Consider the following 17,621-nt stretch of genomic DNA (forward strand, 5'->3'; position numbering starts at 1 on the left):
CACAGAGAGGAGAGAATAAGGGTAACCATAAAACCTGTCATCCCAAGAGGAAAGGGTAAGGATTTGGCAATAGAGTCGCACAAAATGATATCCACCAGTGAGGACCAGACACATAACACTGGGCCCTAGTGTGGGTGAAAGGGTGAGAATCCTTTATGTAGGGGCTGCTAACACAAAACTCACCAATGCAAGTCAACAGCGCCTGGTATTACCTTCACCGAAACCCACTGTGCGGCCTGGACTGGGGAGGGATGCTTTAACTACCAAGAGACTCAGAATTCCCCTGATAAGAAAAAGAAAAATTAAAACATTATAGTTCTGCCTGACCAGGCGGTGGTGCAGTGGATAGAGCATCGGACTGCTATGTGGAGGACCCAGGTCCGAGGCCCTGAGGTTGCTAGCTTGAGTGGGGGCTCACCAGCTTGAGCGCGGGGTTGCTGGATCATAGACACGACCCCATGGTCGCGGGCTTGAGCCCAAGGTCGCTGGCTCGAGCAAGGGGCCACTCAATCTGCTGTAGCCCCCCAGTCGAGGCACATATGAGAAAGCAATCAATGAACAACTAAGGAGACTAAGAAGCTGCAATGAAGAATTGATGCTTCTCATCCTTCTCCCTTCCTGCTTGTCTGTCCCTATCTGTCCCTCTCTCCGTCTCTCTCCCTCTGTCACACACACACAACACACACACACACACACACACACACACACATGCCCACACGCGTGTGCACACACACAAATTATAGTTCTTATTCAGATTTTATTTAAAAGTTACGTTTTAACTTAACCCTCAGGATTTAGATGTGCAGAACTCCTTTTCTGTGCCTGTGGAGGGCTCATTAGGCTGAGCACAGGCTGAATGCCAGTCCCCCGGGCTCTCATGCAAGACCCTTGGCTGGTGAACACACTGCACAGCTGCACCATGACTCAGGGACTCAAAGCCCTCGCTCTGCTTCCCCTTCCCATACCTGGGTGTCTTGGAAACAAAAGCCCGGCACAGAAACACTTGGTAGTCACGGGCTTCTCTGGTCCTTCCCTCCCCTGAGAAGTGGCAAGTAGCCAACACCTGTTTGAAGTGGGAAGGAAAAGGGAAATGTGTGTGTGTTGGGGGGGTACGATTTTGCCACACTCAGGTACTGAGGGGTGACATGCCTGGCACTCCAGCACCTTTCATGTTCTGTCTTCCCTGATCTTCTCAACCTTCCTGTGGGATTAGTTCTATGGTTGTTTAGTTTACTGAGGCTTGGAAAAGTTAGGTGACTTGCCTGATAGGCCCTTGTTATTCTGAACACAGGGGGCGGAGTGGGTGGGTCTCCTCTGGATCACCAGCTGGTATGGTAGTGGATTGGTTTCCTGGCTTTGAACAGGGCACAGGTAGAATCACAGCCACATCTTGAGGTCTGGCTTTTCTGTGTGCTCTGTTCATCTACCTTTTTGTGGGCTGTGACTGTGTTCTTTTTCATTGTCACATAGTGTTCTATGTGAATATCCATAGTTTAAAAAAAAAAATCTTTTCTCCTATGGACATGTTGGCCATTTCCAATTTGGAGCTGTTAACACAATATAGCTGCGGATGTTTTTGAGCATGTCTTCTGGTGGATGTAAGCCCTCATTTCTCTTAGGTATATACCTGGGCAAGGAATTGCTTGGTCATTGAGTATGCATGGTTAGGTTTAGTAACTAACTGTCGAACACTTTGTCAACATGATTGTACATATTTCTTAAGCAATGTCTGGGGGATCCACCTGTCACATACCCAAAAACTTGGTATCTTCAGTCATTTTAATTTTAGCCATTCCTAGTGGGGATGGGGACAGTGATGAGCTATTCTTCACATGAAAGGGCAAGACAGTGTCTCAGTGGTAAGGGCCAGAACTTCTGGGGTACATGACTCTGTCCTTTATGCTATAGCCATATTCCAGGGGGCTCCGGAGAACGGAAAGAGAGTAGAAGCCAAGAGCATTCCAAAGTGGGAAGAACCAAGACAGCTATAAATAAAATGCTAGGCTAAGACGAGACTTCTGGAAATTTTGTCATTACCTATTAAGAAACCAGGGATGACATTCATAAACACAATGTTTAAGATATTTAGCAGGTAATATGGTAGAGGCACGGCCCAATCAGCATGCATTGTGTACTGGCTTGGAAGCTCAGGCCTGCTCATAGGTCTCAACCTTTCCAGTTGAATAGCAGAGCCAAGAAACTGAACAGTGCCTGGGAGAACCCTGCTTCCTCCATGGTTAGAAGGCAGCACATTGGGGTGTTGCCCATTAGGGATACAGTTCCTTTCATTAGGCAAATACTGATATTGAGAGTAATACAGTCAGCATGAAAATACTGAAAAGCAGGTAAAAACTCATTTCCAAGAAATGCAAATTGAAGTTTGTGATAAACTAAAGGAACATACAGAGGCAGAAAGCATTTAGTTTTACAAAAATGTGAAGAAAATCTTGTTTCCATTTTATCAAGTGCCCAGGGCCCACACACGTGCATGGGGGAATGAGGGTGGAGGAAGGGGACTAAGGGGCAGAGGAAAATGGGTCAAATGGCTCAAAATAGCAGAGGGACCCCCGAGATGGCAGCTTTTAAACTCCAGGTTGCTCAAGAAATAACATTTCTCTGAAAGTCACAATTTGATCCCGTCGGTAGGTCTGTCAGGCTCAGCAAGTGAAATGAGGAATGCACAGTTAATTCTGAAATTCAGAAAAACAACGAACAAATTTAAGTATATGCCACGTCCTGCATGTGATACATCCATGCGGGGATGCTTTGTGGCTCCCTGAAACCAGCCCTGGTTTCGCGGGGCCGCCTCATCCTCTCCTCCTCGGGGACAGACCCTGGGCTGGAGCACTTGCGTGGCCAAACCGTCGGAAATGCGAGTGGGCGCAGCCGCAGCGAAGGTCAACCAGTGACAGGGGTGCGGTTTGCCCACTTCCCCTCCGCGCCAGGACCATCCTGCGCACTGACCCGCTGACCCTCTGACCCGCTGTCCTGCCACTTCCGAGGTGCTTTCCACCGGGAGCCAATCAGCTGTCATGAAATGCACGTGCACAGAGGGCGGCACCTTACTGGCTAGACACACGCCAGTCAGGGGAGGGAGCGAGGACCCAGAGGGGCGATCGCGGGGAGAGGGCTGGTGAGAGTGCTGGTCCTCGGTGGAGTGACTGGAGTGTTCGCTAGCCTCCGCTTCGGCCACCACATCACGATCAGCATCACCTCCACCTCTTCCCCACCACGACCGTATCGCAGTCCCGCGGGTCCTTCCGCGCGCCCTCGGTGCCCGTTGGGTCTGTCAGCGCGCACCCACACCCCGAGCGCGTGTGCACTGGCGAGTGCCTCCCTGCGGTGGCTTGTGTCATGTGGACAGGACAGAGAACACGCCTCACCACAAAATGTAAGCACAAAAGGACAATTTTTTGTTTCACTGAGAATGGCTGGGGAAGATCTTCAGGCATGGATGTATCCAGCTGCTCTAGAACTGCGGTCAAGGACTGTTTGTCTCTGTTTGTCTCCATCTCTCAGCTTTGCTCTCCTGTATGCTGGCCCTCCACCTGGAGGCAAGGTGACCCAGACCTTTAGAGACACAACCTCAACAGAAAAGGAGGTTCTCTTTACCAGTAATTATAAGCAAAGTCCCAGAATGAGTCCCGTTATACTGACTTGGTTTATGACCCATTCTGAGCCAACAACTAAGATAAGCTGGGTCTAACTTTTCTGCCCGGGAGTTGAGGGTTCCATCCCATTTGAAGCACATAGACTGAGATGGGTGTGCCCCCCTCCCCCCAAGGAAACAGCAATCCTGTTGTTACCAGCAGGGTGTTTGGATGCTGTGCAGGACAACATCTTTTATCCTCTGTGGGTTTTTAAAAAAACATTTATTCAATCTGTAGGGGTATCATTGGTTAATAAAATTATATAGGTTTTAGGTATACAATTCTATAATACATCACCTGTATTTTGCATTGTGTGTTCACCACCCCAAGTCAAGTTTTCTCTGTTTTCAAATATTAGCTGGATGAGTTGCTCTCACTGACCAGTAAGTTATTGCTATAAGAAAATAGCAGTAATAATTATGATAATAATGAAACACAAAACCACTTGTATCACTCTTACGGTTTCTATGTTACAAAACACTTTGACACATGCCACTTTTGTGTCCACTGGAGATTACATATGGCCAACATTCTACAATTTGGGGAGGAGGTGAATGAGAAAGAACAACACAGAGTCTGGCATCCCACAGACAAAGCACCCAGGATTTTATGCTGGAAGGAATTTAATTAAATGTGCAGTTTGGACAGTGTTTTCCTTCAGTACTTCAAGTAAGCTCAGGAGTGACAGATAAAGCCTAGGAGTTGTGTTTGGCAGCTCCATGTCTTGCAAAGTTCTCACCAGGTTGCAGTGTTCCTGTCCTTCCCAAAGAGCCAAGGACAAGTTTAGCGGGAGTGTGCCCAAGCGAGTAGGTTCCGGAATGCAGGATTTCTGCATAGCCTGACATCTGGGAACCCAAAGACATTAGCCCAGGAGCCTGCACTCATTCTGTTATCATGTCCTACCCCCTCTCAGGTGTATAAGGATGACCCCTCCCACCCCTGGGGTTTATTTTATTTTTAAATTATTTATTTATTTATTCATTTCAGAGAGGAGAGGGAGAGACAGGAGAGACAGAGAGAGAGAGAAGGGGGGAGGAGCTGGAAGCATCAACTCCCATATGTGTGCTTTGACCAGGCAAGCCCAGGGTTTCGAACTGGCGACCTCAGCATTTCCAGGTTGACGCTTTATCCACTGTGCCACCACAGGTCAGGCCCCACCCCTGGGGTTTAATATGAGCCAGTTCCAGAAGGCTGGCCCAGGCCTTCACTCTAGCTCTCCTGTCCCCAACCTACACCAAGCCCAGAGCTTTCTAAGCCTTCCTGTTCTTCTTTTCTGGAATAACACAGCTCAAACCCTGGGAAAGAAATGTGCCTCACAGATCTTTTGGTAAGGAAAGCCACCCTCAGCTACTTTACCCTAACCCCGACACCCCCCCGTGGGTTGGGGCGAGCGCAGAATGTGGGTCCAGAAGGAACATCTCATGAGTGGATGTGTTATACACGGGAGTCCATGGTTAGGGCCATCACCAAGGCCCCAAATTGTCTGTGTAGGGGCACCCACTGCCTATCCCTAGCCCCCATTTCCTCATGACTGCGAGACAGTTGTTTAGGAGGCCAGTGGGAAGCAACACTGCCCCCCAGCAGACCTGTTCTGGGCATCAGCTCCTTCATCAGCCCTGGAGTGGATGGCTTCCCCTCTCCTTGCCTGTGGGTGTGGGAAGGATCCATGGGATGGCGGTGGAAGTGTTTGCAAATGGAAAGTGCTGTATGCAGTGACACATAACCACAAAAAGAGCAGGCATCCCCACTGGAGTCGGCTGTACTTCCCCACTTTCAGAGCCGGACTTGAGATTTGCTCATGGTATTGCAGCAATAAGTGTCCCGAATCCCAGCACATCTGTTCTGCAGGCTCTGGAGGTCCCCCTCTAAATGAGCTTGGAGGGCGAGCCACAGCAGCCTGCCTCTTTCTGAACTGCGGTAGGAACTAAGGCCTTGTCCCTGCCCTTGGACACCTGCCTGAACCTTGGCTCTCTTTGAGCATTGATTTACTTTTCCAGAGAGTTCTTTGGCTCACATCACAATGCAGCATCGTTTTTAATTCTGTCTTTTCTGGCTCTTGCTCAGATGTGTCCCAGCCCCAGTGCTGTTCACCGGGAGCCCATCTGCTGTGAGTGCCAGTCCAGATTCAGGGGCCACCTACCGGGGCCTAAGGCTGAGGCAGTACTACCTTACTGGGTCCCTCTGTCTCTGAGACCCCAAAAGCAGGTGGGTGACTGAAACCAGGGGTTTTTCACTGGGTCCAAGGAACATTTCTACATAAATGATCATGTCATCTGTAGATATAAATAATTTAATTTCTTCCTTTCCAACATGGATGCCTTTTATTTATTTATTTATTTTTTGCCTGGTACACTGGCTAGAACTTTCAGTATATGTTGAATAGAGTGGAGAGACAAGACAGACTTGTCTTTTTCCTGATCTTGAAGGGATAGTGTACTGGTTTTCACCATTGAGTATGATGTTAGCATTAGTTTAAATGTCTTTATCAGATTAAGGAAGTTCCCTTTGTATTCCTAGTTAGCTGAGAGCTTTTATTAGAAATGAAGGTTGGGGCCCAGGCTGGTTGGCCCAGTGGATAGAGTGTTGGCCTGGCATGTGAATATCTGGGTTCAATCCCCAGTCAGGGCACAGATGAGAAGCAACCAACTGCTTCTCTTTCTCTCCCTCTCCCCATTTTCTTTCTCTTCCCCTCTTATAGTCAGTGGATCGGTTGGGTCAAGCATTAGCCCCAGATGAGGGTTGCCGGATGAATCCCTGAATCCCAGTTGGGGTGCATGCAGCAATTTGTCTCTCCATCTCCCCTCCACTCACTTAAAAAAGAAAAAGAAAAAAAGGGGGAGGAAGAGAAATGAATGATGGATTTTGCTTGTGTCTATTGAGATCATCATATGGTTTTCTTTTTTTTGGTTTGCTAATATGATGAATTACATTGATTAGTTTTCAAGAATCAAATGACCATTCCTATAATAAACTTGATTTAATCATGATGTATATCCATTTGATTAGAATTTTTGCATTTGTATTCATTATGGATATTGGTCTGCACTTTTTTTGTAATGCTTTTGTTTTTGTATGAGGATAATGCTGGCTTTGTACAATTAATTGGAAAGTATTCCATCATTTTCCGTAAGACTTTGCATAGAATTGGCAATATTTCTTCTTTCAGTACTTGATAGAATTTTCCAATAAATCCATATGGGTCTGGGGCTTCCTTTGTGGGAAGGTTTTAACCACAAATTTAATTTCTTTCATAGATGCAGAGCTACTTATATTATCTATTTCTTCTTGAGTAAGCTTTAGTAGTTTGTATCTTTCAAGGAATTTGTTCATTAAGTCATTGTTGTTGAGTTTATTATCATAATGTTGTTCATAATATACTCCTATCACCCTTTTAAAATCAGTAGAATCTGTAGTGCTGCCATCTCTCATTTCTTGTTTTTTAATAAACTCTCAAAAAGAGGTCAGTGACTTCACAATAACTAAGTCATATGTTCTAGGCCCACGATGGCGAACCTTTTTATAAAAACTGCCCACTTTTGCAGTGCTGGTCAACCTGGTCCCTCCCACCCACTAGTGGGTGTTCCAGCTTTCATGGTGGGCCAATCACGGCACCATTTGGTTGCTCCGCTGCCACCCACCATGAAACATGAAGCTTGAATGCAGGGTCGCCAACCTGAATGTGGGATCGTAGACATGATCCCATGGTTGCTGGTTTGAACCCAAAGGTTGCTGGCTTAAACCTAAGGTTACTGGCTTGAGCAAGGGGTCATTGGCTCAGCTGGAGCCCTGGTCAAGGCATGTATGAGAAAGCAGTCAATGAACAACCAAAGTGCTGCAATGACTGGTTTATGCTTCTCGTCTCTCTCCCTTCCTGTTTGTCTGCCCCCCCCTCTCACTTTTAAAAAGAATTCTCAGAAGCCTGGATCTTGTCCATCTCTTTGACGTTACCGCCGACCCATTCCTGGCAGAGCCCCAACTGCCTGATGGTGATCGCTTGGACTGGCCAGTTTGTCCCATTAGCCTAATTGGGTTCTTTAGCAAGAGAGAGGATATGAGTGCTGCCCAGGCAGCCTGTAAGGTCTGCCCCGTGACGTCAGTTCTGTTATGCCCATCCTCGAGGGATCTCTAATGGGCACATGCTCTTCTGCCACCTTCTCCACCTAGCCAGCCCGTGACCTGGCTCGGGGGCACTTTCTCAGAAAGCCTCCTCTGGCTTGGCATGCTTTCCCAGCTCCGTCTGCTCTGCGGGATCCCGGCCTTTATTATTTCACATGGACAGTGCAGTGTAGTAACCCTCTGTGGGCAGGGTGGGGTTTTCTGTGCTTCTCGAGTAGTGCCCGCCGTGGAGCATGCACTCGGGAAGCAAGAACTTAGAGGAGTGGGTAGAACTGGTCAGTGTCCTCAACCTGCCGAGCTAAAGGGTCACAGGCAAGGGGCGCCCATGCCATGGTGGCAAGAGGTGCAGAGGTGGGGGAGCGGGGTGCCCAGGCCTTGTTAGGTCTTCTCGATGCATCAGCCCTCAGCCCCTCCCCTGCAGAGGCGCCTGTCGGTGCAGCTCATCTCACACGGGGCATCTGGCGCTCCTGGCAGCCTCGCGAAGTTAACAGGTTTGCTCGAAAGTAGTTTATTATTATTTCCTGAAACATGTGACATGAGCACATGGTTGGATATTCCAGCAATACGAAGGAGTGTGATGAACGTAACTCTCCCTCCTGCCCCCTGTCCTATTGCCCTGCTCTCCCCCCAAGGCTCCCTGTGTGTACTGAGATTTTCTGTGTGGGTTCTTTCATTCAAACTCCTGGCTCGAAACAACAGTCACTGTTTATTCCTTGTGTGTCCGAGGTCGGCCTCTGCTGGGCGGCTCAGTCCCACGTGTCCCTGATCTTGGGGCTGGTGGGCTTGCTCAGGCCCGGCCTTCTTGCCACAATGACAGAGGAGCAAGAGGTGTTGGAATCCTGGGAGGCTGCTTTGGCCCAGGTCTAGATCTGGCTGCTGTCCCTTCCTCCTCATTCTGCTGGCCAAACCTGTGTCTGATCTAACCCAAATTGAGGGGTGGGCTCTGCCCTGTCCCTGCTGGAAGGAACTTCAGAGGCACATGGCAAAGAGAGAGGTGCGGAATCGGATGTAATCCACCACAACTCATACAAACAATATTACATATATTTTCTTTTAAAATATGCAAATGGTATCATCCAGTGTCTACAATGCTGCATTTCCCACTAAACAGCGTGTCCTGACAGACTCGGCCTCCTGTTCTAGCCAAAGGCCACTTCATTTCCTCTTGTCCCTTCAGTCTGTCATGAATTGCTTTTTTTTGTTTGGTTTTGTTTTGTTTTTTTGTATTTTTCTGAAGCTGGAAATGGGGAGGCAGTCAGATAGACTCCTGCATGTGCCCAACAGGGATCCACCCGGCACGCCCACCAGGGGGCGATGCTCTGCCCATCCGGGGCGTTGCTCTGTTGCAACCAGAGCCACTCTAGCGCCTGAGGCAGAGGCCACGGAGCCATCCTCAGTCCCCGGGCCATCTCTGCTCCAATGGAGCCTCGGCTGCGGGAGGGGAAGAGAGAGACAGAGAGGAAGGAGAGGAGGAGGGGTGGAGAAGCAGATGGGCGCTTCTCCTGTGTGCCCTGGTCGGGAATTGAACCCAGGACTCCTGCATGCCAGGCTGATGCTCTACCACTGAGCCAACCGGCCAGGGCCATGAATTACTTTTTATTGGTGGACACTGAGTCTGTCCAGTCATAGCAGCCAATGCTGCAATGAGTGTTCTGTGCACACAATTTGCAAATGCACGTGCGTTCCTTCTGGTATGCAGTCCTGGGAGTGGCTTGCTGGACCAGACTGTCATTTTAAACTCTGATCTATGTTAAAATGCTAGCAGACCCTCTTCATGGATGAGAATGCTGAGGCTGAGAGGGGCTGAGTGTTGTGCCCAAAGGCTGTTCCTGGAGGCCACCAGGGTCAGGACAGAACCAGGTCTCCTTGCTCCAACCTGTGCGTCCTGCCCCTGCACCACTCAGAGTCCTGCTGCAGAGGTACAGGTGGCGGGCTGTAAGAGCAGGGGGAGCATGACAGTGCTGGCCCCTGCCACCCCAGAGTGTCAGGAGGAGGAGAGCTGTTCCCTCGGCTGGGGGTTGGCGTGTGCTTGTGGGAGGGGTGCAGAGATGACCTGACCTGGCTCTGTCCCTGAGGCTGCACTTGTCTGGGGCCTAGCCCCATCTACTTTGGAACATCTTTTCCCTTTCTCTCTGTCAGATCATAAAGATGGTCCGGGTTGATGTCCCCAAAGCCAACAAGGCCTGCCCCTGTCCATGTCACCGCTTTGGGGGCCTTCTCCCAGTGCCTAGGGGTCAAGCAGCGATGCCCTACTGGGTGCCCCGGGTCCTGAGGTCTCACAAGAAGGTAAGACTCGCTCCTGCAGCAGCGAGGCCTGGGACTGAGGGCAGGCCTGTGGAGGGACCCAGAGGTGAGGGGGAGGGTGCTGGGTTCTCTCCCCACAGAGACCTCCATTGGTGTCCGTGGGGGTGGCATCCTCTGGAAGTCATGGCAACAAGGCCTGTGTGGGATCGGCCAGCTCTGATGTCCTGGTGGGTTGGGGAGGGGTCACTGCTGTCTGAGGGGGGCCCTGTGTCAGCTGTCCGCTTTCCCAGCATTTCTCCTCCCCCTTCCCCTCCCCCCGCCCTCCTTCCTCCACCTGGTGTGCCTGCTCACCTCCCCGTGTCTCCCTCCCACGCCCGCTCCCTCACCCCTTCCAGCTCGCAGCCTGTCTGAGCTTCCTGTGCTTATTGCCCAGCCCTGGAGGCATGGCGGGTGTGGGGGGAGGGAGTCGGGGAAGGGCCATCGCGCTGACCTTCTGTCCTCCCTCTTGGCTCTGTCTGGCTCCTGCGGAGCTCTGGGTCCCAAGACCGGGACTGCAGGCTGGCCAGGTCCAGCGCTCCTCAGGCCCCGGCACCGCTTCTCCCAGGGTGTCCTGGGTGGCAGTCAGAGGCGTCCTTTCTGCCTTTGCCCACACTCCACTTGCAGCTTGTCCATCATCAAGCAGGAAACTGTCCCCAGAATGAAGACCCAGAGTCGCTTTAAAAGGAGACCAGGGCTGGCGGTTTGTGCTGGCCATGGTCCTTTTAGAGGTTTCTAGACCAAGCACCTACCCCATGAATCACCGGGCTGGTCACATTTTCCTAGTACATATATATTCATATGTTCATGTTTTTTAGGTGGTGAGAAGGCAGCAGAGTTTTAAAAGCATCAAAGGTAACTCTCCCCGGGAATACAGTGCCTCATGAGGATCATTCTGGGGATGGGGAGACCTCTTTCTTCTCAGATGCCTGTAACACAAACACGTCCACAGACTGGCGCACACAGTACTTCTCCTCCCCCTGCTCTCGTCAGACATGACTAATCATCCACCATCTTTTCCCAAAGAGCCCAAGGAAGCCTCAGATTCCATTAAACTATCAACATTGTTTAATGATTTTTTTTTGTGTGTGTGTGACAGACAGAGAGTGACAGAGAGAGGGACAGACAGTGACAGACCAGAAGGGAGAGAGATGAGAAGCATCAATTCTTCATTGAGGCACCTTAGTTTCTCATTGATTGCTTTCTCGTATGTGCCTTGACTGGGGGGCTACAGCAGACCAAGTGACCCCCTGCTCAAGCCAGCGACCTTGGGCTCAAGCTGGTTAGGTTTGCTTCAAACCAGATAAGCCGGCACTCAAGCTGGTGACCTTGGAATTTCAAACCTGGGTCCTCCACATCCCAGTCCTGTGCTCTATCAACTGCGCCACTGCCTGATCAGGCTCAACATTGTTTAAAGATGAAACCAATTTGCAATCTGGAGTTAGATGATATTTAAAGTTTTTTTTAAAGGTCTAATTTTCTATAATTTATAACATATGTGTGTGTTATATATGCATAAGTTAATGACAGTATATTTGTTTATATATTCATGACAGTACACGTTCTTATATTGTATATTCACAACACAGTATGTTTGTGACACCATATTTATGCATATATTCATTACACAGTACTTCATACATTTATATTTGTGACCTAGCCTGTATACATTCATATATTTATGACAGATGTAGTGCATATATATTCATATGTTCATGATGCAGTATGAAGTCATGACAAAGCATATTCCTACATTTATATACTTGTGACCCAGTATCTATATTGTGTTATGCACTTATGTCACACTAAGCAAGGAGGTGGCATCTGCACACTGACTTGCATTTACGAGTGGGTTGGAGTTGGTCTTGAAGTCCCTTTCTGGTGCTGATGGCTGACACTGCCTTCTCTGCACTGCACGTGAGCAGAGAAGAGGATATGTTTTGTGGGCTTGTATCACGTCCTCCCCTAGTGTGCCGTAGCCACACTGCGTAGTGAGTGCCCCTTGATTGAATCTATAGACACGGGAGGGAATGTGGGATACCGAGAGGCTGGATGACAGACGCCAGGGTTCATGTGGTGGGCGAGAGATCTGAGCGGCCCTCTCAGAATGCAGGAGGAGCTGGGAGGAGAGTGCTTGGGAAATGAATGGCCAGTACTCAGTTGCCCCCCTTCTCATGGTGCAAAAGATTCATATTTTTTCCTGATTACAAAAGTAACCCAATTAGGAATGTCATTGATCACATCCTTTGCCAGGGGGCAATTTGGAGGTGTCTATCAAATCTCATAATGTGCATAACCCTTAACCCAGCAAGCCCCCGTCTGGGCCCCGTCTGCTGACACTCCCACATGCACCCGTGTCTGCAGCAGTGATTTCCATGGCAAATATTGGAAGCACATTAGTGTCTCTTAGTGGGAGGAAGGAAGTCAGTGGGGGTGTATTTGAAGTGTGGCACTTGCCACCTAGAGTACGTAGTTGTTAGGGACAATGAAATGGACCCCAGGACACATTACAACATAGAAAAACAAAAGCAAGTCTCTGTAGCTCATACAACAGGACTTCACTGATGTAAATTTTAAAAGCAGATGCCCTGTTAGGATGTAGGTAAGGGCTGGGTGGGTGTGTCTGAGCCGTCACTGGAACACAAGAGTGCGAATGAGAGAGAGGGTAGGTAAAGGTCCTGCAAAGAGAGACTAGAATGGGAGGGGGGTGCACAAGGAAAAAACAAAGCAATACCTTGGCTCAGGTCAAAGAGTCCAAAATCACTTTATGTGTAGAAATGTACTGGTAGGAGAAACTGCAGTTCTAACTGTATAATCACACACATTTACGGGTTTATTTTTTTTTATTGGTTGTTTTGGCCTTGAATAATACTCTGTGTCTTCTTTAAAAAATAATTTTATTATTTTTTATTTATTGATTTTAGAGAGAGAAAGAAACATCGATTTGTTCTTCCACTTGTTTGTACATACATTGACTTTCTTGTATGTCCTCTGACCAGGGATCAAACCTGCCACCTTGGTTTGTTAAAGGGATGCTCTAAACCAGCAGTTCTCAACCTATGGGTCAGAAAATACATATGTCGAACGACCAAAACACGGGGGTCGCCTAAAGCCATCGGAAATACATATTTTATTTAAAAATGCATTGTATAATAAATATGTATTTTCCGATGGCTTTAGGTGACCCCTGTGTTTTGGTCGTTGGACCCCCGCCGGGGTCGCGACCCACAGGTTGAGAACCACTGCTCTAAACCAACTGATGGGCCTGGCCAGGGTCAACACAGCATCTTTAAGAAAAGCCTAAAGCTCGGTTAGTTTATTGTTGAATCATGTGTCAAATGATAATTGTTTAACTAAGTTCAAAACCCCGAGGTTGTCAGCTTGAGCGCATACTCATCAGGCTTGAGCGTAGGGTCCTGGCTTCAGCATGGGATCATAGACATGACCCCATGGTCATTGGCTTGAGCCAAAAGGTCGCTGGCTTGAAGCCCAAGGTCGCTGGCTTGAGCAAGGGGTCACTTGCTCTGCTATAGCCCCCTGGTCAAGGCACATATGAGAAAGCAATCAATGAACAAATAAGGAGCCACAACAAAGAATTGATGCTTCTCATCTCTCTCCCTTCTGCCTGTCTGTCTCTATCTGTCTCTCTCTCTCAAAACAAAAAAAATAAAACGGTATTAACTTTTACTCCAGCCATTGTTCTTTAGTTCTGGCAGTTTATATTAATAATGTCTCAAGCCAGAGGCATTCAGAGGACAGGACCGAGAGCGCGGTCCCACCATACAGATCAGCGTGAAGCTCTTCCCAAGCTCCGCACAGAGGAACTCAGTGTGTTTCTCTGGGCCAGTATCTGGCTGACTTCTGTTTTAAAGAGAAAATCTATATTTCTCATCTTGTGTTTTCCTTGCCTGGTGTTCAGTGTACAAACTGGGGCAGGCCTGCTGCTCCACTCCTGGGCTGGGCCTAACTCACTTTCTCTGCCTAGAACCCTCCCCGGACTCACATTCCTGGCACAAGTGCTGGCGGATCTGCTGCAACAGAGGCCTCCTCCTCAAGTGGCAGCAGCTGCAGGCCCTCCACCAGGACGGGCTGCTGGCCCCCGGCAGAGGAGAGAGCCCGCAGCCCCCCTCCCTGCCTCTCAGCCTTGGCCTCCTGGCCTTCCTCCAGGCTGTCTGGAGGGTCCTGGCGGTTATTCGGTGAGCAGGCTCAGGGTGGGACGGGGGAATCCGGGCCCTCTCACTCCCTGGGCTGCGTCACTCAGGGGTTGCTGGGGTTTAACTGAGTCCAGGATGTGGAGAACTTGGTTGTAGTTGAACAGAAGGGTGGACATGGGTGTGGCCGTGATTACTGTTCTGTGGTTCTCACTGTCCAGAGTCTTGCTCATTACACAATGCAGGTGTCTTCTCTTTCCAGCCAGGTTCACGGAAGAGCAATGCAGATCTGATAGAGCTGATGGTGGGGAGCAGGCACCCTGGGGCCGCCGCCTTTCTCTTCTCCCCTCTTCTCTGTCCTCAAGTTCTAAAATCCTCCTGTCCCCAGAACACCACCAGTTCCCGTTCCCATAAATTTCCATCGTGTCCGTATTGGAAGTGGATCTTTGAGGCAGCTCGCCCAGCCAGCCCTCTGGGGTTGGAGCGCACCTTTGGGGGGGGGGGACCTGCTGCCTCTCCCCCAGCCCCGCCCCAGCCATCCAGGCTCCATATTGGAAAGCCCTTACTCAGTCCGGACCCCACCAGCCTCCGCCAGGACTCACATTTCTCACCTGATTGCCTGCTGACTCCCTCCAGGAAGACTCTGGGGTTCAGGGCAGGGCCACCCCTTCCCCAGCTTCTTCCTTTAGTCTCTGAAAAAGCCTTCCTCCTCTTCCTCTTCTGAACTCCTCCCTCCCAGTTCACCCATTCTTTCCCCACCACAGGCCCTCTCCAGCCAATTCCTTTTCATCACACTCTATGTAAAATACATGTAAACACACATGTATGTAAATAACATGCAAATGTATGCAATTATAATTTACATGTACTGAAGTATGGCTTTTTTATTGAATTTATTGGGGTACAGGTTTCAAGTATACGACTCCATCACACATCAGCTACACACGGTATCGTGTGCCCATCGCCCCAAGTAAAATCCTTCTCCATCCTCATTTCTCCCACTCTGTCCACCTCCATGACCCCTGTCTCTTTGGCTGTCATAACACACTTGTCTGTGTCTATGTGTTTTATATATATGTATGTATGTGTGTTTTTCGTTTTACTTAGTTCCTATGCCTTCGCCATGTACTTGTAAGAGGAATATTCTAGAAAATGCCAGGATCTGAAACCCGTTATAGCTGTCATTTCCCCATGTCTCGAGCTGTTTAGGGCAGGTTAGCTTAGTCTTTGTCACTCTGCCCTGGCCAGAAGTGGACGTCCCTGTGTCCTGTGTGTCTGTTCTCCTAGTGTTGGACTCCCTGGGATGACAAACCCTGTGATGCACATTCACCAAAGAGTGACCTGGGTCACCACCTGTCTAGGGCGTGTGCTCCCAGGAAGGGGTCTGGGCAGGGGTTCGTCAGCTCGGCATGACCTGTCAACATGAGTAGGTCAGCACTGTGATGTTTTATTTCTCTGCTTTTTAGGAAGCTTCATCTTTCTTTTTATGTTTGGCAACTCAATGCCAAATTTAGAGGGACTCCCTGCACGCACCCTGGGAAGAACAGAGATAAACTTGACTGTTAGGTGGATGGTCAGGGCCAGCCAAAGGGAAGACTGCTGACACTTTTATAGGAGGCACCTGCTTTTGTGTCGGGCTCTTCGGGCAGAGGTGCAGGCACCAACCAGCTGCGTAGGAGAGATATCCCGCCTGGCTGGGGTGTATGTGGGATGCCCTGTGAGATACCCCAAACTACACAACCAGCTTACCTGAGGAGAAGCCTCTGTTCGCCCATCAGTTAGCCTAGTGGAGACTTTAGAACCGGGCAGGCCTCTGGAGGGCAGGTGAGCTCAGAGCCTTCTCAACAGGGAGCCCCGAGGAGCAGTGTTGCCTTCTTGTTCAGACCTGCTTCAGCTTTCATTTCATTCAATTCCTTACCATTTCTGCCACGTTGGGACTCTTACTTCAGAGTGAGCTGGCTCTGCAGGGTTGAGTGACTTGCCTGAGGTCCCATAGCTGGAAAGTGAGCCAGCTAAGACTGCACCCTGCTGTCCTTTCACTGCACCCCTCCTGCCTGGGCTCCTGAGCACTGAGCCCACTGGGGACCTGGATGACATCCCTCTCCATTATGGGGTACCCTCCACTCTCCTTCCCATGGAGAAGTCCTGTGGGCTCAGCAGAGGACAGTCCTACAGAATGCTTTTCTCTCTGTTTTCCAGTCATTTTGGGGGGTTTTAAAGTTGGAATCTGCAGCTACTATCAAGAATATCAACAAGAATGTCCATCATAATGAAGGTATTTAACGAAAGTCTTCAAATCAGGAGGAGTCTGAGGTAGTCACTATTTTCTCAGATCACATAATTCACACCCAGGATTCAATGCAAATTATTCATCGTTTGGGATTCTTGGTTGTACAGAGTTGCTGTGAATGCAGGTGGATTCTGTTGTTAATGTAGTCAATAAATGTTGTGAAACTCTAAAGTGGTCCCAAATTTATTGATAGTGACTTTTCTTCATAAAGAAGTGACTTGTTAAGAGGCATGGACAGGAGTGTGGTGGCTACGGGGGGTGGGGGGGAGGGAAGGAGGGAGAGGGGGAGGGGGAGGGGTACAGAGAGAACTGGATGGAGGGTGGCGGAGGATGATCTCTCTTCGGGTGATGGGTATGCAACAGAACTAAATGACAAGATAACCTGGAAATGTTTTCTTTGAATGTATGTACCCTGATTTATTGAGGTCACCCCATTAAAATAAAAATTTACTTATAAAATAAATAAATAAATAAAAAATATATATAAAAAAAGAAGTGACTTGTTCTCTACTTCTGTGTCCCTGTGGGATGGGGGTCCTTTCTAAGTTTCTTATCTCTCTGCCAAGGACAGCAGCACACCCTCTGGATGAGGGACCTGTAATGCTTTTAGCACCTGTTTTAGGTGGGTATCACTTTAAATAGCATAAAATTTTATGTGAATTGAAGTTTTAAAGCTGAATGTTGGGCAAATAAGTTCATAAAATTTGTGTTATTTGATTTTGCTCACTTTGTTAAAAATGGCACTGCCCACATGGATGTGCTGCCAGGTAAAACTGCTAATTACCTTCCTGCTTGGGAAGGGGCTTTGTTATGCTAATGTTTGCTGGAGGAGCGGTTTCGCTCCAAAAGGTTTTAAGAGGAAAGAAGAAGGTTGAGAAAGAGGCCACGTTTTTGCAGAGAAGCAGCCAAGGTGGCAGGGTGCTGAAGGAGAAGCCAGTTTGTGCAGAGAGAAGCAGACGGGGAACAGAGGCGAGGGGCTTTGTGAGCTCTGCTGAACTGGTGGGGGCCTTTGATTCTAGGAAAAACCAGAAAAGATTCTCCTGGTTTTGGAACCGGAGAACATGTAAGTGGGTTTTGGTGCCCTGTGTGTTTTTTACTCACTGGCTGATTGCAAGTCTAGAATAAAGGGATGGC

The 17,621-nt window shown here is 49.0% G+C and overlaps 1 protein-coding gene across 1 annotated transcript in view; it reads left to right on the forward strand.

Moving 5' to 3' along the window:
- Positions 1-3,103: 3,103 nt before the first annotated feature.
- The window catches only part of C9H16orf95 (chromosome 9 C16orf95 homolog), a 64,001-nt gene continuing 49,483 nt past the window's right edge, over positions 3,104-17,621 (forward strand). The window contains exons 1-5 of the mRNA XM_066349104.1: positions 3,104-3,391; positions 5,715-5,855; positions 9,906-10,052; positions 10,865-10,901; positions 14,032-14,242. Coding sequence (XP_066205201.1) covers positions 5,715-5,855; positions 9,906-10,052; positions 10,865-10,901; positions 14,032-14,242 — 536 coding nt within the window. The 5' untranslated portion in view covers positions 3,104-3,391. The remainder of the gene's footprint in view (positions 3,392-5,714; positions 5,856-9,905; positions 10,053-10,864; positions 10,902-14,031; positions 14,243-17,621) is intronic.

Source organism: Saccopteryx leptura, chromosome 9, assembly GCF_036850995.1.
Source record: "Saccopteryx leptura isolate mSacLep1 chromosome 9, mSacLep1_pri_phased_curated, whole genome shotgun sequence".
Classification (NCBI taxonomy): domain Eukaryota; kingdom Metazoa; phylum Chordata; class Mammalia; order Chiroptera; family Emballonuridae; genus Saccopteryx; species Saccopteryx leptura.